Below are 25,097 nucleotides of genomic sequence, written 5' to 3'. Positions count from 1 at the left end.
TGGGATAAGATAAGATTTGGTTATGGCTGTTCTTTTGCATATTGCACTGTGTACCAGGCATATATGATGAAATTCATAAAACTAGTGATACAAACTGGCAATGCACGGATGACTAAAGTTTGACAATAATATTCCACTGATAAACCTAAAATTACAAGCAGTAATCAGAAATTATATTGTCTGACAATTTTATGAAAAATGCTTTTCACTGCTGAAACATTTCTTTATAGAGAGGCTGAAACACACTATTAGTTCAGGATGGTATCCAGATTATGTTAACAATATTTTATAACCAACAGTGAATAAACCAACAACTGTATCTTCTTCTCTGATTTATCCCAGAGGCAATCAGTTTCGGCATTCTGTTATGCCACCATCGGGCCATATGAACAACATAGTAACAGCAGTGAAACACCTACAGGTGCGTAAAAGTATGGTAACAAATTCCATATGAATTATATGTTATCATTATACATAATTACATTAAGGAGCCTATAGCTAAATGAACAACCGGGGATGGTAAAATTCAGTAGTAGTACCACATCACCGTAGTAGTATCCATAAGTTCGAAATACATAACTTACTAAAAGAAATAAAATAACTATCATCCTAAAGTCTGGACCAATAAAAACAGTGACTCACAAAAAGTAACTGTGAGTAACTATTAGGAGACATAGTTATGTAATTCCATGAAAGTTGTCACTAAGAGCAAATAGAACATGCAGCATATAGCAGACAAAGCTTTATGTCAAATGTTGTGTCAAAATGAAGATAATCCTGATGTGATACACGTTCTATATGAGCACAAGAATATACCAGTGTTTTAACACCCAGTCAAGAAAAGCCACAAAAACAAAGAATGTGGCTTCTCAGTTCCATCAAAATTTGCTTGTGCATACAATGAAACATTGAAATCAATCAACAGCACTGCCCAACAACACAAAGTAACAAACAAATAACCAGAAATATCTTGTGAAGTAAAGGGACTGAGGATTAATCTCGATAACTCTTTTATGTAGCTGCAGACGACGATAAACATGTAACAATAATAATGTGTGTAAAGTACACCCATTGTATATGAGAAGAAGCAAGTGCCCTGTTATGGAATGGCATCATACATAAATAAAAAGACACACACACACACACACACACACACACACACACACACACATAGCCAGTCTACTTTCCACAGTAAGAAAAGCGAAACCACATATCCTATTGCCGCACAATTGTGGCTACATTGCTGTGAATGCATAGACATTAAAAACATATATAACAAATGCATCATGGTATATCAACATATGGTTGAGATTACTGAATGGTAAAACACATCTGACACTATGGCATCAGGCTGTAACCAATACACATACTACAAGTAACATGAAAATGTAAATGCCAGTTTACATCACTGCATAAAAATGAATGTAAATAAGATCAATAGTCCATTTTAATATATGTGGAACATGCGCATAATGCTGTGGGGTGATGTGGTACTAATTTTCAATTTTACTAGGCCAGATGCTACACTTAGTCATAGGCTCCTAAATGTAATTGCTTATAATAATAATGTTATATATGAAGATGGTATTTGTTCTTTCGGGTTTGTCTGTAAGAACATATACCATTGGTGATCTTGTGGCTCTCAAAGAATGAAATTACAATGAAATCCAGACCTTTAGCTGCTTACAGGTGTTGATAAATATCAACGGGGACAGTTGAAAATGTGTGCCTCGACCGTGACTTGATCCCGGGATCTCTTGCTTACATGGCAGATGCTCTGTCTGTCTGAGCCATCGAGGACATAGGTGATAGTGCGACTGCAGGGACTTGTCTCTGGCAAGCTCCCAGTGAGACACACATTCCCAACTTACTTACTTCCCACACACTACATTTGTAGTGCTCCTGTTCACCACACTCACTGCTCGTGGCAGTCAATCTACTGATTTCTGTAAGAGTTTGGGCAATGTGAGTACATCCTCTCTGAAGATCATTGGCTGGTAAGCCTTCTCTATATGAAGATAGTATCTTTTCTTTTGGACATGCCTCTGGAGTACAGCAGAGATGCAAATATAGCTGTTTGTTTATTTACTGCTGGTTGTATCCATATTGGCTGTTGCCCTGTTGTTCCTCATAGTAAGAAAGGATGAAGTGAAAGTTAGTGCTTTTATTGTTCTCTTAAAGACAGAGGTATCATTATGTCCAGACCAAGAGTCCAACAAAAGCAATGAATTATTTTTTGCAACTGGGAAGAAAACATTTAGGATGCAATGCTGGAAATTATTCTTTCACTTTTTTTCAGCTTTTGTTGCATCGATAAAAAGATATTTGCAACTAAACAGCGCTTTTTTAAATTTTTGATCCTAATTTGCTTTGAAGAATCAAATATAGATATAAAAATATTGCTACCTACCATATAGCAGAGATGCTGAGAGCCTCAGTTGCCCAAGACTGCAGTTTTGTGTCTGTGTGTGTGTGTGTGTGTGTGTGTGTGTGTGTGTGTGTGTGTGTGTGTGTGCGTGCGTGCGTGCGTGCGTGCACGCGTGCACGCTTACTGGCCGAAAGCTATATTTGTGACAGTGTTTTTGTTGTGCCTCCCTGCAACTCAGTCTCTGCGCTATATGGTGAATAGGAATTTTACTTTTCACAATATTGTTACATGCCATCCTGGATATTCCATTGTTTAAATAGAGATATAAAGTTTGCTTGTGCTTCAATCTTGTGCTACAAACTTCACTCAGAATGATTAAGTGCAGTTTGTTTGCACTTCTTGCACAAAACCTGACTAGGTTTATACATAACATTTTAGTGCATAACAAGAATTGTGTACATCTTTCTTCCATTTATACTATTCACAATCAGATTTTACAAAACGGAACTGGGTTTGCATGCCACTTAATCTTAAGCATTTTCTCCCTCCTTCGCTAAATAAAAAAATCCACAGCCTTTTCTTTGTCGCTGAAAGCTAATACTGTACATATTTTTTTTTTTTTTTGGACTGTAAAGGTACTGTATTTTTGTTCTCAGCTTTAACTAGTACAATAGTCATCATTCGAACCACCAACTTAAATTACTTTCTTGTCCTTCCTCTTCTCAAGTATTGCTGTGCGGTACTGGTTCATTCCCAGATAGGCTTGGCAGTGGATATGATACTAGAGTGAGGGTTGCAATCATTAAAACAAAGGATTATTTCCTTGCTTTGTGATTTTTTTTCAGGAAATTTCAATCACAAACATTTTCATCCAAATTCAGAAAGATTTTGTTGACTCCCACATACATAAGGAGAGCTCACATGGAAAGATTTAGGTCTTAATTTTTCCCATATGCTATTCAAGATTGGAGATGTTGAGAAAAAGTCTTAAAGTGTTTCTATGAGGCCCCTGCCAAACAGTTAAGTGGGAATTGCAGAAAAGTCATGTATATGTAAATTTAAGTACAGTAACAACTAGCAAATTATATGTATGCCCCTGATTTTTCATATTTTGAGTGTACAAAGTGATAAGAAATGTTGTAATGTTGTTCCTAATGGGCAGAATTGTCAGAATTATTTCCTGTTTCTTCTAATTTGTCTTCTACAATTTCTAATGATATCTTCATATCATTCATATGAGTGTCAAAGTAATTAACTAACAAATAATACATGTGTAATTCTTGAAGAGAAGTGAGTGAGTTCGATTGCATACATTCATCATATTTCATTTTTGTGAGGTTGAAAACTGGCGTACTCTTTACTGTGAAACTCGGGAATCTGCACAAAAACAGATGGTACTAACAAAAATATACAAAAGAAACAGAAAATTGACTTTTATCACCACTGTTAACACTTAGTGATTTTGCTAAGGCAACTGCATATTATTATGGATATTAAATGAGTTGCAAATTGAAGTGAGTAGCAACTGTAAACAATTGTCAGAGAAACTATCAATAGAAACTGAAATTCACATTACAAATTACAGTTGCATTGTGCCATGTCATCTGTTTATTTATGCACTGACAACCAAAGTCAGTTGCCAGCTGTGTGGGACGCGCACTGTCTGCTACAGCTACAGTAGGGGTGTACAGCTGTCTGGTGAGCTATGGATTTGGTCGTTTTCAACATAATTTTAAAATACTTGCAGTGTGTCAGCTCTAGTGAGGGGGGAGGGGGGGGGGGGTTAACAGCTATTCTCTCTAGCAAGGAAGAAAAGTATTCCTGTTGTAACATTGTTTGTAAAAAAAAAAAAAGTTTATTCCCAAAAATTGTTCACCAGATATTACTATGCTCAGGTATTTGTACACAAGGGTATTTGGGGAGTGGCAGAGTGGGTGGGAGGTATATGGGAGCTTATGAGGAGACAGAGATGTTATGTTTCATAGTCCAGCACTCATCTGATAAACAGGTACAGTATCAAGAACAACAATATCAAGAAGCTAAAGACTATGTAGAAAAAGCGAAGTGCACACTGATTGAAAAACACTGTATGCTTTATCTTCCTTCTGTTTTGGGAAAACAGATCAGTTTGAATATAAGAGACTAGGTATGACTTGAGATATGATCTGCAAGATGCCTAGTTTTATCTCTCTTTTGAATTACTTTTATTCTCTCCTAGTTTAAACATTTTTATGCATATATTTACAGTAATCTCTAGATTATAGTGACTTTATCATGGTTTAATGGTATTTGTAGTATGTGGTTTGTTTATTGTTTATGTTAAGTTTCTCATCCATAAATTAAAACAAATTTCTCTGTTTTTAGTAGATATTTGTTATTTCATTTGTTACTTGATTTTATTTTGCAGCTGCTGGACCACAATAATGATGGACTGTTGAACTTTCGTGAACTGGTGGTCGCATTGGGCCTCACTTGCACTGCTGACCTCACCCAGCGCCTAAAGCTACTCTATATGGTCCACTTACCCCCAGTCCTCAATATAGAGGACATTGAGAGTCCCACGAACTCTGGTAAGTTTTGGATTAATGAACAGCTCATACCTGTCTCATGAACAAAGTTTAATCTACAAATCCATAACTGAAACATTTAAAATGGAAAAAAAAACATGGTTTCCCCAACGTATTGCTTATGAAATAAGCTTTTCTTACACTCAATTTGAGGTATTTACTTTTTCATTTACGTGAATTGTACCTGTATTTGTAACACAGTTTCGCAATATTTCTGAACGACCTACTTAGTTATTTAGAGTATGCAGTTCTTATTCATTCAGTCATTTTTAATTCATGATAGAGTTTCCTGTTATGCCTTCAACTCAGTTGAAATTGCTCACCTAGAGCCAGTACAGTCTTGTATGGTATATCACTTCTACTGGAAGGATGACTTTTCTTATACTCTTTATAAGGTAAAAATTTGTAATTATGGCAATTTGCTCATATACCTATCATATACTGGAACTGAACATTGAAATAAAGATTGTGTTGTGATAAATTTTAATTGCATAGCAGTCCATGACAAATAGTCATTGCAAATCTATGCTGTGTGTGATGTTACTAGCTTTGTGTACTCCAAGGCTAATGAAAAATTAAGTTTTCATCTACAGATACTCTTAACAACTGCAGATGATGATTACATTTAGGATGGAATCTGCAATAATCTGATTAAAATTACTCATTAGTTCACACCGCACATATTGGAGCTGGTTTCCCCCAACCAGAGCACTCAGCGCCGTGCCCCAAACTATTCGCTGTTGTGAAACTGCCACAACAGTTAGTCAGTTCACTTCCAGCTCCATGTCCACCTTTCTTTTTCGATGTATTCTAAATTCTGGGTCTGATTGACTTCTTTCGTATTTCATCACACCCTTCTCTCCCCACCCTCACCATTCTCTCTCTCTCTCTCTCTCTCTCTCTCTCTCTCTCTCTCTCTCTCTCTCTCTCTCACACACACATATATATATATATATAGTTATAATAGAGGGAAACATTCCACGTAGGAAATATATATCTAAAAACAAAGATGATGTGACTTACCAAATGAAAGTGCTGGCAGGTCGACAGACACACAAACAAACACAAACATACACACAAAATTCTAGCTTTCGCAACCAACGGTTGCCTCGTCAGGAAAGAGGGAAGGAGAGGGAAAGATGAAAGGATTTGGGTTTTAAAGGAGAGGGTAAGGAGCCATTCCAATCCCGGGAGCGGAAAGACTTACCTTAGGGGGAAAAAAGGACGGGTATACACTCGCACACACACACATATCCATCCACACATATACAAACACAAGCAGACATATTTAAAGACAAAGAGTTTGGGCAGAGATGTCAGTCGAGGCAGAAGTGCAGAGGCAAAGATGTTGTTGAATGACAGGTGAGGTATGAGTGGCGGCAACTTGAAATTAGCGGAGATTGAGGCCGCTTTATGTGATGCCAAATTTTAAAAGGCTGCAATTTATAGCAGCACCTGGGTCACCGGAATCGTAAATACAACAACCTAACTCAATATAGTCACATAGTGGTGTGGTTAGCACAATAACCCGATGTGTAGAAGGTCATAAGTTTGAATCTCTTCAAATGATGGATCAGATTTTTTTAAATTTCTAAATCTGATCAAAAGACTTTGATTATTATTTTCATTCAGTTCATTGGTTTAAATGAGTTTTTTATTCATAATACTTTGCTGCATCACACTTTTTCATCATATTGACTTCGTTATTTGCTCTTCCCCCCCCCCCCCCCCCCCCCCCTATCATTCTGTTTTTCTTTGGAATCTGCCTATGTCATCTATAATCAGCACCCAAGTGCCAATGACGACTGCTCATCGCTTGTTGATGCAGCAGCTCGTGTAGCCCATGTGAGGATAGTTTCAGGTAATCAGTGATGGTGAGAAATTATGGTTTGTCGTAGGTTTGCTCATAGATGTTAGGTTTAATTACCATGAACAGAGCGATTGTGCTTTTAGTTCTGCTGAGATTGTTGACTGCCGTTTTCTTGGATACAGTGATCATCATGAGGTTGTGGTTAGCTTAGAACATAAGTTTGAATTTAGGGCTACAAGACACATTGACTGCCACAGTTCGGTCACTTAAAACCAGCTGTTGACAGAGCATAACGCATTTCTGGCGTACCTCATAGTGGCCATTTCCAACATTGCTCCACGTTACACAGCAACAGTATTTGTGAAGTGATCCCGCAGTGTTTCTATGTCCCCCATAACCAAGCACTAGTTGGCAGCTGATGTGGCAACACTGCAGCAGCAAGTGACGGGCATTATCTGTCAACTAATTTTAATCAGAATATAGACAGATAGTTGGATTTCTGTTATGTGACTATGTCATCTGTAACAGAATTTTATGAGTATCAGTTATCAATTTAATATGCATATGTCACTGCTGCCTGTGCAAACCTATTGTACACACATTATCTGGCCAAGCCCAGGAATCTTCAGATACTACCACCAGTATGTCATTGACATATGGAACCAGCTTTGCTACTTCATTTCTCCATCTGGTTGTTAAGTGAGAGGTTCTAGTGGCAAGTTCCAGAAAACTGGACTGTAAGTTGATTCTTGAGGACAGTGTTTGGTAATCTCCTTAGCTACCTCATTGTTACCTGCCTTCCATTCAGCTGTATGATTCCTGTAGAAGTCAAGAAGATTATTGTAAAATCATGTAGGTACCTGGAACTCTCCAAATTGGGGTGATATTAAAAGCCCCTAAAGGTTCTCAGAGATATCTCCAATATTGATTATGATTTGATTTGCACTAATTAAACAAATAAACCCATGAAATTTCAGTTTTATTAGTTTCTTGTGCTCTTCTTTTTCAGTAATGACTGCTTTGTCTGTCTTCCAGATTCCCAGAACCATTCCCAGCTATAATATATTATTTAACAGTGTTGTCAGAAAAGAGAACAAACTGCATTTGATTTTCTGAAGTAGTTAAGGAAGAGTTACTTCTAGACCAGACACTTCGCTCTGTTGCCGTGATGGTGTTACAGGAGGAGACTTCATTGTGGTCACTGAAGCATTATAATGACACTTTTGTTACATCATCTATATACTGGAGGAAGGCAACTGCAAATCACATGCCTGTGATTTACCAGAAAAGTAGGATGAAATTCTTGAGCAACAAGTATTTCTTTTCCCCTCAAAAATAGTGATTCGTATTCTAAAATTCTGTGCTGTATTTACTACTTTCTAAATTGATAGGAAGGACTGGGGCATTAGAAAGTGTCTCAGTATTTATGGATCATCCAATTTTGTTTTCTTTCAGTTAGTAATTTGTCATTTTTAACTCCTATTTCTTTATTTTTGAATTTGTTTTTGTTACATAAACTGCACGCAAACTTTTGATTGTTCCCTGGGCTTTTTTGTTCTGAATCAGCCAAAGACAAAAGCCTTCAGGCAACAAATTTTTCTTGCATATTTCTTACCAGCCTTTGTTTTCAAACATTTATTTGTTGAGCTATAATATTCATTGTTTTATCTGTGTTTTATTTCACAGATATGCATTGTAGGCATAATTCTCAATATTGTGGTATAATTTTTAAATGTGCCACTATATAGTAAAATTTCATTTCCAGTTCTCATTACACGAAACAGATCACATCGTTACCTCTCCGTGTCACTACAGCTTTTGTAAATGATCACTATAATATGAAAGCATAGGCATGTTGTTCAAACTGTGTGCAAGAATTGTGATTTGATCACTTCACGTCACTGCTTTTCCAATAGCAGTCTGTAAGGAGCCAGGCTTACTGCCACCGGCCCCTCATATTCCATTCAAAAAATCAGTACAAACACTATAGTTTCTGTTTAACTGAGTACAACATTGCTTCATTTAAGGCATTTTAAACAAGATGTCTTAAAAACACCAATGTGTCAACAGTGATAACAGTATCACTCAGCATCCATTCCAGTATGAAATTGTCATTTCCAACTCAATGGATGCTTTTGAAGTAACATCTTTCAGGATTACATATGGCTTTAGTACCATCATTTATAGAAATTTTCCCACTTTCTAAAAGCAGCTCACTGGCTGAAATGGAGTGTAACAGAATTGCCATCTTTGATGTTTTTCACTTTTAGTTCTTACCTAAGTTTTATTGTACCATTTTAGTTGTTTGTTTACATCTACATTGTTTTGTGTGTGTGTGTGTGTGTGTGTGTGTGTGTGTGTGTGTGTGTGTGTGTGTGTGTGTGTGTGTGTGTGAGAGAGAGAGAGAGAGAGAGAGAGAGAGAGAGAGAGAGAGAGAGAGAGGGGGGGGGGAAGGGGGGGGGGGAGAATGGAGGGGAAGCATATTTGAATTTATAAAGGTGCCCTAATCTTAATCTCAGTTTTTAATGGGAAAAAATGCTGAAGTACCAATGCAACTGAGATTTAAAAACATGTCTTCAGTCATTACCTGTTGATGATGAATGTTAGCTGTGCACAGGTCGTCGAACAGCGACTCGGTCTGTTATTGCAGAGGGTGGTGCTGAAGTTGCAGCGGAGGCCACAGACTTCTTTGACACAATGCAGCAGAGTATCACTTCTTTAGAATCTGCAGAAGTTGACGACAGCATGAGCAATTCTCAAGGTTAGTGATAAAAAATATTCATGGGATTTTAAATTTTATTTATTCTGGTTAAATTTTCATCTTCTAATAAACTATTACAGATTCACTAACTAATAAATTATTAAAGAGAACTTCTTTCCATATTGTTTTTTCTGTATTTTTAGTAAAACATCTTAATTTTTGTAATATATTTTTTTTTATTTTTGTACTTTCAGTTTGGTGACATTTTTCTGGCAATAATATACTGCATTGTAAAAGAGAAATAAGCTGCAGTAGCCACAGACTTCCTTTGTCAGTTTGCTAACTCATTTTATATGTTTAGGTTGTGTAATATTTAATAGTACAGCCTGCATGGATCAGAGAAATGTGAAATAAATACCAGTTTCATGCTTTTACTGACTTTTCACCCCAAGATCTGAAGCAATGGAGGAATCAAAGATGGGGAGACGTCTTGGACAGTCACCACTAACACTGTTGTCCATTTATTTTTATATTAATGAAGTTAAACCTTGTTTAGAAGCACTGAAAATAAATGCACGGGCTGCCCAGTTGAAGCTACCACCATGGAGAATATAGGAAAACAAATTGTGGTGCCATAATGCAAGACCACCAAATGGAAGTGACTTGAGATTGTTAAGACAATAGTCATCTCATATGAAGAAGTACACATCATCTCGCATGAAAAACTGGAAATGGAAGAGCTGTTTGTCAGTCAGTTGAATGACCACTGACTGCTGTCTGAATCTGCGTCCGGAAGAATATTGTATTTAGTGTTTGACAATGTATAATTGCAGCCCTTACATATTGGACGCATTTTTTGCCAATCCAGGACTGTGAATGAACAATGAGTCCATCATTACACAGCAAACTTGAAACAGCACTCAAGACTATGGGCAAAGACCATTAAGATTGTCCCAAAGAAAGTAAGCACCATTTTGTGATCTGTGGGGTGTTCTTGCTTTGATTGATGTTTCTGAATTTCCTTCTGAGTTGATCATTAAAATGGAATTTTGATTTCAAACAATGGAAAATCTAGGATGTAATATGACAATATTATGAAAATAATAGTTGCTACTCACCATAGAGTGGAGATGCTGAGTCGCAGATAGGCATAACAAAAAGGCTGTCAGAAAGTAAGCTTTCGACCAACAAGGCGTTTACCAGAAATAGAAAACATACACAACATATCCTATGTTTCCGTAACCCTACTGCCCTCAACCTTCGTTAGTCATTGTCCTTACCCATCTAGCCCCTTCCCTGTTCCCATTCCAGTACTACGCTGCCCGTATTCCAACAATGCTCGTACAGGTTTTTTTTTACTTTTATCCCTTTCCACTACCCTCCTCCCCCTCTGTCCGACCTCCCATCTGCACCTAGCTACTCTATCCTCTCTCCACCTTGTCCCTGTATGCTCTCACAAGCAGCAGTTTACCATTCCCCTCCACCCACCCCTACCCTGCTATCCCTCTGCCCCTTCGCCCCCCAGCCTCTTCCTTACCCCCACCATCCAGTTCCTTCTCCCATTGCGCACTGTTGTTCGCAGTCTGGCTTCAGCAGCCAGAGAATGTGGTTGTGTGTGGTTGTGTGTGGTTGTGTGTGGTTGTGTGTGGTTGTGTGCGGTTGTGTGCGCGTGTGTGCGCGTGTGTGCGCGTGTGTGCGCGTGTGTGCGCGTGTGCGCGTGTGCGCGCGCGCGTGTGCGCGCGCGCGTGTGTGTGGGGTCGCGCGTGCGCGCCCGTGCTCGCGCGTGTGTGCGTGTTCGCGTTTGCGCGTGTGCGCTCGCGTGGTTGCACGTGTGTGCTCGTGTGTGTGTGTGTTTTCTATTTCCAATAAAGGCCTTGTTGGCCGAAAGCTTTCTTTCTGACAGTCTGTTTGTTGTGCCTATTCTGCGACTCCGCATCTCCACTATATGGTAAATTTTGATTTCCGTCACAGATAACTTGCAAAAGGACAAAACCAGAAATGGGACCTACTATACTTAATTATTGTATTGTTAGAAACATAAAATGAATGAAAAGTAACCAAGACCGGAACATACACAGTTGCTCATTTACAAAGAAAATGCATCATCCCACACTACAGCAGTCACAATGGTAAAAATGCATTAACTCAGCTTCAGGTTAGTCCCTCAACCAAATTGTTTTTTATATTTAACTCCAAGTGATATATTCCTATTCCCCACCTAGAAAATTTGGCTTGCTAGAAATAAAACTGCAACCCTCAGGGGCTCAGCATCCATGTGCTGAGTGCATGGTGGTGACCCCGGGGTCCTAAGCTGGGGACTGGTAAGCGGTCAGTCTCCTCTTACTATAAGCTCTGGGCGTGCTTCAACGACCACTGTATGGTGCAACAACGGAACATTGTGTGTCACAGGGAATGGGGAGCTTGGCTTGACCACCTGGATTGTGAGGATGGCAAAAACCTCTATAAAAAACCTCTCAATCTCAAGGTGTGCTGTGTGCTGATGAGATGCTTGGCTGTTGAGATGGAACAGTTGTTAGCGGACAACTCTGGGGAACCTCTCACACCTCAGTTGTATAAGACTTACTCAGGAACACAGGGCTCTGTCTGAGTGGACCCTAGTTTCCCTAGCTACTCATGGGACCGAGATGGAACCCTCGAAATCGTCTTGTTCTCCTCCCAGTGGGAAGGGTGTACTGCCTGGGAGTATTCACACTCAGTCCTCAAAACGAATGAGGGAGGCTAGCCCTCCTGGTAACCTGCATCAGTTGAATTATAGTAACATCACTCAAGGAGTCATAAATTAAAATGTGGTTTTGGTCATGAAGAGGAAGGAGAGGATGTTTGAAAAAGTGTCACCCTTTTATATCCATAAAGCCTTGGAAGGATTTGCCGGAAGCCTGAAGTCCATAAAGAGGCTACAGAATGGTTACCTACTGGTCGAAACTAACAGGGCAAAACAGATGGAACTATTTACGAAGACCAAAAAATTGGGTAAATATGATGTAACTGTTGAACTGCATAACTCCCTGAACTCTAGCAAGCATGTGGTCATATGCTGTGACATTATGGATATCGACTTAGCCGAACGTAAACAGCCGAACTTAAACAGGAATGTGCATTACAGGGGATAGTGGAAATATGGCAAAGGATGCGTAGGAATAATGGAGAAATTAAGAAGACCACCTTCATTGTGACCTTTAATTCTCCAACTTAGGGTTAGGCCTTATGTACCTAACCCTATGCAGTGCTAAAAATACCAACAGTTTGGTCACAAAGTGTTGAGGTGTGGGGCGGTGAAGCGACCTGTGGTAAATATGGAAAAGCACTCCATGAAGCTGGGATTGACCTTTCGTCTTCAGCAGTCTGCATTAACTGCTGTGGGAGCCATCTAGTCTGGAGTTGAGACTGCCCTGTTTTTGCAGAGGAACGAAAAATTCAGAACTAAAAGTCACCAAGCAGATCCCTTATACTGAGGGAATACAAGGTAACAAAACATCGCATCTTTACCACTTCTTATGCTTCCATGGTGCAGAAACCTGTTTCTAAGGTTGACGCCTCGATGCTGATGTCATCCAGCGTGCAACTATCCACCACCAGCACCTGTACTAGGATGTGTGCATGCCCAGGCAAAATGCATAAGGATAAAGAAATCCAAGCAGCCGCCACAGAAAAGACCAACGACAGTTCAGTAGTGAGTGTCAAGAAGGCACACAACAAGCAGAGTGCTTCTCAACGCCCCCTTTCCCCTTCATCCTCAAAGAGACAGGGTTCAGGGAAAGGTTCACGATGTTTGGGTCAAAAGCTGCTGTGAGTGCCATCAGATGCCATTCTTTCATGTCTGACTGATGAGGAGGACGACATAGAATTAGATGCCTTGGATTCAGGCAGCCCCTCACTCTAAAAGTGCTTCACCTCTGCTGTGCAAAGATAGGGGTAAATTAAAACCACATCGATGAAATGGCTCCCATCCTACAGCGGAATTGTCAGGGGTTCAGGACGCATGTGGAGGAACTTCATCTCTTATCTTAGGGTAGACCACTATGTCTGTGTCTCCAGGAGACTCATTTCCATCAATTGTACACTCCTGAGCTACAAGGCTATGTACTCCACAATAAGGACGACCTGAATGGAAAGAGACCTAGAGGAGGTGTAGGTATTTTCATCAGTACTGGCTACAACTCCTTGCCTCTCTCACTTGTGACAATTTTACAAGCAGTTGCTGTATCAGTTCACTTGCGTGATCTGTTAACAATATATTCCCTTTACTTGCCCCCGGATGATGCGCTTGAAGAAGAGGCCTTAACCAATCTTACTACACAGCTCCCCCGCCCTTCAAACTCAGTGGTGTTTTTAATGCACACAATGTGCTTTGGGGCTCTGCAACTACCTGCCCCAGGGTAGCGCAATTGAGAGATTTCTCATTTCACCATGCACATCTTTGCTAAATGCGGGACAGGACACTCGCTTCTGCACAGCAACTGGGTCATTATCTGCCATTGACCTCTCCCGTTGCTCTCCAGCTCTTGCTCACACTGCTCGATGCGAAATGGTCGATGACTTGCACAGAAGTTATCACTTCCCGATCTGAATTCACCTGCCAGGTGGGGTGGAGCCCAAAAGGAAACTGCCGCAATAGGTGCCCGGAAGAGCCAACTGGGCACTTTATAGCCAGTTGGCCCAGTTCGAACATTCTGGGAATGTTGAGGCGTGGGTGGATCATATTACCAAAATGATCCACCATGCTGCTGCAGCATCCATTCCACAGTCCATGGAACAACAGAAGAGGCAACCTGTCCCTTGGTCGAATGCCAAATGCTGCTCTGCAGTCAGGACCAGGCATGCGGCTCTGCATAGGTTCAAGTGTCGGCCAACTGCAGAGAATCTTGCAGCGTTTTGGTTGGCAAGGGCAAAGTGTCACCGACTTATTTGAGAGAGCAAGAAGAGGTCATGCCAACAGTTCCTGAACACCATTGATCATTCCACCAAAAGTTCTGTTGTGTGAGAGACCATCAGGAGAATTTCTGGGAAAGGAGGTAGGTGCCCCATGGTTGCTGTAATGGGGAATGGCACACTCCAAACCAATCCACAAGACATTGCCCAGACTATAGCGGCATATTTTGACACAGTTACTGCAACAGACAGTCATGATCCAAGTTTCCAGCACAATACAGCAGTTGCTGATAGGTGTAGTTTGGACTTCTGGTCCACCTATGCTGAAGATTACAACTGCCCATTTTCCATGTGGGAGCTGAATTCTGCATTGTCTGCAGCTCGTGACACATTCCCTGGTCACAACAGGATACATTACAGTATGCTGCGGCACCTCACAATGCGAAACAAAGATATCCTCCTCGCACTTTTTAATGCCATTTGGACACCAGGTCACTTTCCCAACTCGTGGTGTGAGGCAGTTTTAATTCCTCTTTTAAAACCTGGGCAAGTCTGTACATGCCCACGTAGTTATCGTAGTGTTGACCTCACTAGCTGCATGAGAAGGCCCTGAAGCAGATGTTCAATTGCTGCCTTGTCTGGATCTTAGAATCCAGGCATCTCCCTAGTCACTTTCATTGTGGGTTCAGGATGTATCGCTTCTCCTTTGATAACCTTTCCCTCCTGGAGGCAGCTATACAACAGGCTTTCCTATGCTGGCATCAACTTCTATGAATATTTTTTGACATCGAGAAGGCCTACAACATTACTTGGAGGCATCTTACCCTGGAGGAGCTTCACAAATGGAATTTTCATGGTTATCTTCCCATTTTTATTGAGTGCTTCCTCTCACCACGATATTTTAGATACAGAGTCAGTGACGTCTTGTTTGATCGCTTTGAGCAGGAGAATGGTGTGTAGTTTTAAGTGTGACTGTCTTTGCCATAGCTATTAATAGCATTAAGTCCATAGAGACAAGTCCTGTCCAGTGTTCCTTGTTTCTGGATGACTTCTCTGCATTGTGCTCTTCTTCAAGCCTCGCAACGACAATACTTCAGTTGCAACTAAATCCACAATGTTTTGGATGAATGGGCGCAGAAGAGTGGTTTTAAGTTTTCCACCAGGAAGTCCATGTGTGTTCTTTTTGACTGTTCTCAGTCCAATTTAAACTTTCCTGGGTTGAGGATGAGGGACACTGCCCTGACTTTTAAAGACACAGTGAGGTTTCTGGGCATCATATTTGACTCTAAGCTTACAAGGTTACCACATCTTAAGGACTTGTCTGCTCCGATTTTACATGGCATTTGTGCGATCTCAGCTCAATTATGGGTGCATGTTGTATGGGCCTGTGAGACCCCCTCTTATTTAAAGATGTTGGACATGGTGCACCATGAAGGGATTCATTGGCCACTGGGGCATTCAGAACAAGCCCCATACCACGCCTCTGTGCAGTGGCTGGTGAACCACCACTTCACATCAGGTGATGGCTACTTATGGTGCGCCAGGCACATAAAACACTGTCGACTCCATACACACCCACCTACCATACTGTTGCTCAGCCTCCACTGGAAAGCTTTTTCGTAACTAGCAACAGGCAACGAGTCCCTGTTGGATTCGTGCACAGGTTTGCCTTCTAGAGATGGGTTTGGCTGGTCTTCATGTTTTACATCACAGTGGGAGCAGATTTCCACCTTGGCTTCTCCGGACTTATCTTAGACTTGACAAATTTTAAGAAAGATCGTACATCACATTTTACATTTCAATCTCTGTTTTTTTAACAATTTAGATATGCATCACAGTTTCGCAATAGTGTGCACTGATGGTTCCAAGGAAGGGAATTCCTTTGGCGACCATGTCACCAGGATTCGCCTTCCTGATGAGTATACCATTTTCTCAGCAGAGCTCCATGTGATCTTGAAAGCACTGGAGCAGATGCGTCATATTCGGTGCAAACAGTTTCTCATTTGCTCAGATTCCCTTAGTGCTTGACAATCGTTAAAGAACCTGTGCCCAGCTGAGCAATTGGTCCGGCTGATATATGAGCAACTCTACTTGCTCCAATGACAGGGTAAGCAGATGTTATTCGGCTGGGTGCCAGGTCGTGTAGGGGTATGGGGAAATGAACACACTGATTGGGGTGCCAAGGAGGCCTGCAGAGGACAGGATGTGGCACAGTGTCCTGTCGTTTCTGCACTGCACAGGAAGTGCATGCAGTTGTGGGATGAGGAATGGCTGGCGGTGACAGCCAGTAAGCTGCGGTTGGCGATGTGAACAACTTGGCCATTGCGTTCCTCGTGCCAGTTGCTCAGGCGGGATGAAGTGGTCCCCATGCATCTTAGAATTGGGCACTGCTCTCTCACATACAGCTTTTTACTATGGTGAGAGAATTCCCGTTTTGTGATGCTTGTGGCATGCACATCTCCATCTGCCATATTTTAATGGAGTGCATTTTATACTGTGATGCAAGGGCAGAACCAAATATTGGTGGGGACCTATCCTCTATTTTAGCTGATGATTTGTGTCTGGACTCTGGATAAACTTTTAGGCTGGAGGTTTTATTGTGTTGCAGAGCTGCTGGCTTCTCCCCCTTTTTTTTTTTTTTTTTTTTTTTTTTTTTTTTTTTTTTTTTTTTTTTTTTTCTCCTGTGTCGTTAGTACGTTACTACTGATGCAATACTTCATTCTGTGGTTCTGTGTGGGTACACTCATAGTTTTCCAGCTTTTGTACCTATGTTTTACATGCTGCTTTATCTTTCTGTTCTGTACATGTTACTGACACTCGTCTCAATCTGTTTTCGTGTGGGCGCTAAAGACCTTGCTGTTGTGTACCCATACAAAAATGTCCATGTCAAATAAAACTGCAGAGGAAGTAATTATTTCCCCCAATGATGTTCCCCATAAGTATAACAAAAGCTATTTTTCTGGCAGATTGAAAAAGAAAAGGTGGAAACTCCTTGAAGCAATTTTGTACATAACTAGAGACTACACCAAGAACAATTGGTTTCCTACGGCCAGTAATAAAATTAAAAGGTAATTTGCATTGTCCATAATAATAGCACTAGTGAAAAAACAAGAATTCAACTGAACTGATTGAAGAGGCTGTTACAGAAATGCTCATATTTAGAAAAACAATGTCGCTAAAAAGATATCTTGAAATTAAAAAGTATTTGCACTTTACAAATCATGATCTGGTTGCAGAGAGAGAGAGAGAAAGAGAGAGAGAGATAAGACCTATGAATAAGTATTTGTATCAAAAATTTAAAGAAGTGTATACAATGTATACAATGAAACAGCACAGTACTATTGATGAAATGCTCATGAAATTTAAGAAATGCGTATCTTACAAACCATTCAATCCATCAGAAAGGGCAGTATTTTGTATTAAATTTTACAAGTTATGAGAGTCAGATTCAGGTTATTGCTATGACTTTGTAATATATGCGAGCCATGATAAGTTATGAAGTTAGCACCTCTGAAAGTGTTGTAAAGGAGCTATCACACTTGACATTACACAGAGATCACACTGTATACCTAGGTAATTTGTATTCTTTACCAAAATTATTTATGTCACTACACACTATTATAAAACAAATGCCATTGGCACAGTAAGTGTGAATAGAAACAATATGCCAGAAGATTTCTATAAAGTAAAATTAAAGAAGGGAATATAGAATGAATGGCTGTAATTGAATACTCATTATAAAATGAAAGATAAAGAAGAGGTTCATCTTGTGACAACAAAATATGAAACAATAGGAATGATAACACAAGGATCCCATTGTACTTCGAAACCAAGTTACTTTATTGAGCATAACAAGAAATGATTGGAATTGATTGGCAATGCCAAATATCAACCTACTTCCCAATCATGAGAAAGTACATGAAAGGATATTCAAAAATTTTCTTTTATATGTTTGATATTGATCTTTTCATTTCATGCATTTTGTGCAACAAAGTAAATAATGGAAAAAGCAAGAGTTATGTTGATTATAGGATTGAAATGGTCAAATCATTACTGGCGAATATACCAGAAGCAGACAATAAGGGATGAGGATGAATACCATATGGAGATGTACCAGAGAGACCACACGCGACTCGCAGGCACCATTGTCCTAAGCATATTGACACAATTACATCATCAAGGCCATTAAGACTCTGTAAAGTTTGCATAAAAAATGGAAATATAGTGGGGGTGCAAGAGATGCAAAGTTCGATATGTGTGAATTGTGAATGTATTTAGGAGTGGAGGTAAAATGTATTTATTTATATTATATTGTATAGACTGATAATAAATTTTTGTGGTACTTCTAACATAGCTTCTGGTAAGCCTTTTGGGATGTGAGGTCGTGGTCCAAGAAACTCTTTTGTTCCTGACATTTCGTCCAGGATTGCACTTGACATCCTCAGAGGGGCTCATATGTTGAGTCTTACTGACTGACTGGTCGGACGTCTGAGAGCGCCATATATACTTTAGGAAAGGGGGCTTGGTTGAAGTAACACATGGTGAGCAGAGATAATCCTTGTCAAAGATAAAACATAACTATCGATTGTCATCTTGTCAAAGATAAAATTGTCTAGCGATTCTGCAGAGCTACTGTCCATATGTCGCTAAGTTTCATTGTCTCTTATTTCCTTTTAAAATTATCCTGATACTTATAAATTTCAGTGGCTTCTCTAAATAGGTGTGGATAATAATTTGATGTTGTAGATAAAATTTCCATTCCAGGAAACTTCACTTTGTGATTTCCTGACTGAAGAGCATGCTCTGCAACAACTGATTTCTGTATTTTACTTAGTCAGCAAAGACTTTTGTGCTTTTATATGCATGTATTTACGCTCCTCTTGATAGTTCCAATATAAACTTTACCACACGTACACAGAATTTTATATACGCCACATTTATTCAGAGCAGGGCTCATCCTTTACAGATTGGAGTTCTTGACTTATTTTATTTGTTGGTCTAAAGACCATTCTGATGTCATGCTTCTGTAAAATCTTACTGATCTGATCCGTTACTTTTTTAATAAAAGGGAGAGAAGCTGTGCTTTTCCGTCGTTGTGGTTCAACCTTGTCCTGTGGTCTTATGTTTCTTGGTTGCAAAATTCTTTTTATTTCTTTCTGTGAGTAGGCATTTTTCTTGAAGACCTGCCTCAGATGTTTTATTTGAGCATCCAAGTGTTCCGATGTGCATATCCGTTCGGCTCTATCGACAAGACTTTTAAAGTCACGTCTCTTTCGTTGTGGATGGTGATTGGAGTTTTTATGCCAATATCTGTCGGTATGTGCTACTTTCTGAAAAACTTTATGTTCCAAACTTCCATCGGACCATCTCATAACTGAAATATTGTAGAAAGATATTCTGTTATCATTTTCCATTTCCATGGTGAACTGGATTTTCGGATTAATTTTATTTGCCCTTTCTACCATGGGACCAAACCACAAATGTCACCTACAAACCGATACCAGTGAAATGGTTTCTTATTTGCTTTGTCCAGACCCGATTTTTCAAATTTCTCCCTATAGAAATTAGTGATCGCAGGACCTAATGGGTTACCCATTGCTACACCATAAAGTTGTTCATAAAATTCATCATCCCACTGGAACTGACTGAAAGTAAGGCAATGTCTAAAAAGTGCAATCAGATCTCCTGGAAAATTATCCATTATGAAAATCATAACTTCATTAATTGGAATCATAGTGAATAATGACACTATGTCAAAACTTACAAGAATATCTTCAGGAGCCAGAATTAGCCCTTAAAGTTTCTTAACAAAAAGATGAGTCTTTTATATATGAGTCAGTTTTACCGATACATGGTTGTAAAGAAGTTGCCAGATATCTTGCTATTTCGTACATGGTAGAATTGATGCCACTAACTATGGGTCTCAAAGAAAAATCTACTTTATGAATTTTGTGTACACCATACAGTCTGCGACACACAGCTTCAATCTTCGACAAAGCTCTTTTATCTTCTTTTTGAACCGAGGTAGATGACTTAGATTACTTGTTTTCCTCAGTACACTGGCTGTGGGGTCCTTTGTAAGTTTTTTTTTGTATTGTCCTGAGGTTACAAGGTCCAAACTCCTCTGTATTCAAAATAACAGTAGCAGTCCCTTTATCAGCAGGAAGATCCACTATCTTTTCATCTGCATTTAAATCTCCGAGAGCCTTCTCTCGCATTTTGTTAAATTACTTTCCAAAGGTTTACTGTGGCATAAGACCCTGGTGGTTTTGATTCGAATTTCATTTGCAGTTTCCTTTGGGAGATTTCATACACCTGCTTCTGTATTCATGGTAAAATCTTCAACTGGTACTCTCATAGGTATTATAGCATAGTTTCCTCCTTTTGCAAGGACGGAAATCTCATCTTAAGATAACAGTATCAGACATCATCGTATTGCTTGTAGCTGCTACATTAGTTTCTAACTTCCCAAACTTTTTCTTGCGTCTACTAGTAGTCATTTCCACCATAGCTTCCATTGATGTAAACATTAGGTAATCTATTTTATTCCACAGATCTATCTGTATCTTACTAGCTAGGAATAAATGGAGTTTCAGTAAGTTACGGTCAACAGAATCCATTGCTTGTCTTGTGTAATGCATCCTTCCTTGGAGTAGTGCTTTTTCTGTACAATCAAAAATCTGATGCACCCGAGCTGTCCGGAACATCCTCTTCAGCTTTAAAAAGTTCAGTATAGAAGACAAGTCTCTGCAACGTAACAAGAAGGTCCAGTGCAGTCCTGGACGAAACGTCAGAAACAGAAGAGTTTCTTGGACCATGACCTCATGTGCCGAAAGGCTTACCAGCAGCTATGTCATCCAGTTGTGAAAGCCTTCATTCTATGATTTCTAACACACTTATTACATGAAGTTGCAATTAATATTCCAGAAAATTAAACCAGTTGGATCTTACCCATGTACATACCTCATGTAAGTCATGCACAGATGGTACAACATTGGACTGATATGCTGAACTATGGAATGGCTCAGAAGTCAGGTGATAGTGTCTATATTTTGGTCCCAGGCAATTGGAACTAAAATCATTTTACAGAAAATAAAGGAAAGGCAACCACTCGCCTATAGTGGAGTGCTGTGTGGAACATCGAAACATGTAAGAGGAAACACTATTCACACTAAGTTTTGAGTGCTTGCTGTTTTTCAAGTAAAATTACACACGTTAACACAGACACCCAAATGCACATTCCTCTGGCTACTGCAGGCTAGTGTGGGCATTTCCTGTTGAGTGTTTCTGTGCTCCACTCATCGGTCCACTGTAGGTGAGTGGCTGCATTTCGTTTATTTTATCTTATGTATGGCACCATCCAGGAATTCCCATTATTGTTTATGCTTCTATGTACTTTTCAATCTTTATGACGAGTGAGTGAGTGAGTGAGTGAGTGAGTGAGTGAGTGAGAGAGAGAGAGAGAGAGAGAGAGAGAGAGAGAGAGAGAGAGAGAGAGAGAGAGAGATTGATTAGCTAATATCAATACATACACCTCTCTCCATTCTACCACAATCCCCTCCCACCTGCCCCATGCCATTTGACTTAGCTTTCTTTGTATTCTCCCCTACGCTTCACCATCTGGCAAACGTTTCTCTTAACTCTGACCTGTTATCCCTGCTTGTCCCACATTTCCTATTGCTTGTATGACTGTTTCAGTTTCCTTCTCCAGCTTCTTGTGAACAACATAAAGAATGATAATTGAAACATTATTACAGAATGTAGTTATGTGTTCATTTGAGCAAGAAGACTTGGGCAGTTGACATGTGTGATCTCAGTTGTTGGTAATTTCACTGAAAAGTTGATTGTAGAATACACTGGTGATGTTGAATGACCTGATTTCATATTTGTAAAGTCTAATTCCAAATGACATAAAACTTTGCCTTGGAACACAAAAATAAAATACTATCAAACAGTGGTAAGGCCTGAAACAACATATGCAGCAGAAACACTTAAATTAACAAGATTTGTGGATCTTGAAAAACTGGAAAAAATTGAAAGAAGAATTGTAAGGATAATACTGGGACCAAGAACTAATAGTGATATTGGATACAAATTAAGATCAAACAGAGAGCTCTGTTTGAAAGTGAAAGAGCTAACCGATCTAGTGAGGAAAATAAGACTAGTTTTAAGACCACACATACCGAATGGAAAATACCAGACTAACCAAGCAGATCTTCAACTTAATAAACAGCTACAAATCCAAACCCACATGGTTCACTGAAATTGACAAATATATGAAAAACACAGGAATTAAAATGGATGTAATAGATAACAGAATACTTTTTAGAGGAGCAACACAAAAAGCAGGATTTCAGGAAAGAAAAGAGGTCTGTAAAAGGAAGAAAGTGAAACTAGGATGTAAAGGAACAGCATTCTCTAAGGATGAAGGGTGTCTGGGAGCAACAAAAATTAAACACACAGAAGCAAAACCAAAGTTGATTTATTGTACCCACTAAAAGGTTTATTTGAATAAATAATAATAAATAAAATCAATTTTTTTAACTACTGAATTTGTGAGAAACTCAATATTACATTTACAGGGGAGCAGTCACTGTGGGAGGTTCGCAGTCTCAGCAGTTTACGTTCTCTTGTGGAAAAGAAAGATTCTCGTTCTCAGCTGAAAGCAGTGCCTCGTATGGGACAACCACACTTCATTGTACTGTGGAAGACAATGTACGGTTTGTTTGAAGCACAGCCAGAGGACCAGGAGGTATTTCACTGTATTGCAAGTGTAGGTAAGCAAAATGACATTTTAGAAACATTCTAAAATATTTATCATACCTGAACATTTATTGACTCTTGCTCTTAGTAGTGGTAGTTACTTGTGCTTGCTGTTGTGTGCTCTGTATTATGGCATTATATTACCTCTCCCACGTAAATAAAGAAAATTTCTAACTACTCACAGTTAGTAGCACAATATGACTTCTAGAGAGAATTCGCTATGGCATATGAAGACTAAAAGCAGTTTGAATAGTGATTGACAGGTGTGTCAAATAGATGTTACGAGTGAGAAGTTTGTGACCATTTGTGAAATATAGTGGCCACTTTCAGATTTTTTTCTTTGTCGAGATCTAGCATAAAAACAGAAGGTCTTACAAGGGAAGCAAAGGAGAAAGCGAAATTTAATCTGTAAACTCATAAATTGTTGTTGTAATGTTGTAACACCCTCCCCCCACCAAAGAAAAAACAATAAGAAAAAAAATTGTGTGTGCTTCATCATAACTACAAAATGTGGTGCAATTGCAGGGTGTTGTGGCAAAAGATTGAAACAGTACTTTTGGAATTGAACTCATTTGTTGAAGATGATAATCAGTTGAATATGCTCATGTTCACATATTCGATTTAATAACTTTGAGTGTGGACTGAATTTTCACAGAACAAAGTAAATTTTGGCTTACCTCACACACTCAGCTTTTGTTAACATGATGTGAACCAACACTCCCATGAACTAATCTTGCACTGAACTCACACTGACACTGCTTTTGTATGTGCAGCCACTGGAGTATATGTTATTTTTAATAATTAAAAGCAGTGTGAATATTGGCAACAGTAGTACTTCAGCTTAGTTGTAATTACAAACATTGATTACAGAGTAATGAAATGCACCCTGGCATAGTTAAAGAAAAATATAAATCCCAATTTTCTAGTCAGAATTCAGTAATATACATTCCATCAGCTTCAAATTTACATAATAACCATCAGAATATATCAGATTTTACTTAAACACATAATTACTTTATCTATAATTTTACTAAAGTTTATATGTGAACATAACACCATATTGAGTTGTGTCTTGAGTTCAGTTCTGTTTGGAATTATGAAACGACTAGGAATATAACAGTGCTCATATCATAGAAACAGTTGCTCTATGAAATTAGGTAATAAATATGTTAATTATACCTGCACTTAATATATTGAATCAGTAGCTACAGTGAGTGGAAAGTAGAAGTTACAATAATAGAAAATCTAGGATTGAATGTAACATAAGGTTTTATGTATGTAGTAAAAGTTAGATCAGCTTGTTTACGAAAATCAAGTCTCCAGATGCTATTCGTGGAAATTCACATTGGAGTGCATCCACCCTTCACCTTAATGATGGGATGAACTCTGCTGGGGACACTTTCAGTGAGGGGTTTGAATGTTAGTGAAGGAATGGCAGCCCATTCTTCCTTGAGAGCCAAAACCAGAGAAAGTAGTTGTGATATTGGGTCTAGAGCGAAGTCAGAATTCTACCTCATCCCAAAGGTGTTCCATTGGGTTCAGTTTTGAACTAGCAGTCCGTTTCATGAATGAATGTTATTGTCCACAAACCATCGCCTTTCGGGTGGTGGTTTATGACTGGATGGATTGTTATGCTGATACAATTGGTCACCATCACTGAACTTTTCCTTTACCGTATGCAGTACGCAATACTATAAAATGTGTTCGTATCCTTCTGTATTTAGCATTTTCTTAAGCACAATATGTGTACCACACCCTAACAACAGAAAACACTCCCATACCATGATACAGCCTCCTCCATACTTCATTTTTGCTGCTACACAAGATAGCAGGTAACATTCTCCAGGCAGTTGCCAAACTCATACTCTCTCATCAATGTGGTGCAGGATATAGTGTGATTCATCACTCCAGTCTCTCATTTCCAGTCATCCATTGTCCAGTGGCATTGCACTTTACACCACTTCAAGCATCACTTAACACTGACAATAAAAATAAGTG

At 39.3% G+C, this 25,097-nt stretch overlaps 1 protein-coding gene across 2 annotated transcripts in view; it reads left to right on the top strand.

Moving 5' to 3' along the window:
• The window catches only part of LOC124608258 (TBC1 domain family member 9), a 164,539-nt gene that overhangs the window by 117,057 nt on the left and 22,385 nt on the right, over nucleotides 1-25,097 (top strand). Inside the window, exons 18-20 of one of the 2 annotated variants that reach the window (XM_047139973.1) lie at nucleotides 4,776-4,938; nucleotides 9,396-9,506; nucleotides 22,919-23,113. In XM_047139973.1, the coding sequence (XP_046995929.1) occupies nucleotides 4,776-4,938; nucleotides 9,396-9,506; nucleotides 22,919-23,113 (469 nt within the window). Of the gene's footprint in view, nucleotides 1-4,775; nucleotides 4,939-9,362; nucleotides 9,507-22,918; nucleotides 23,114-25,097 lie in introns of both variants that reach the window. The other variant, XM_047139972.1, reaches the window with a different exon arrangement.

The sequence above is a fragment of the Schistocerca americana genome, chromosome 1, assembly GCF_021461395.2.
Source record: "Schistocerca americana isolate TAMUIC-IGC-003095 chromosome 1, iqSchAmer2.1, whole genome shotgun sequence".
In the NCBI taxonomy this organism is placed as follows: domain Eukaryota; kingdom Metazoa; phylum Arthropoda; class Insecta; order Orthoptera; family Acrididae; genus Schistocerca; species Schistocerca americana.
This window is presented reverse-complemented; position numbering and strand designations above follow the sequence as displayed.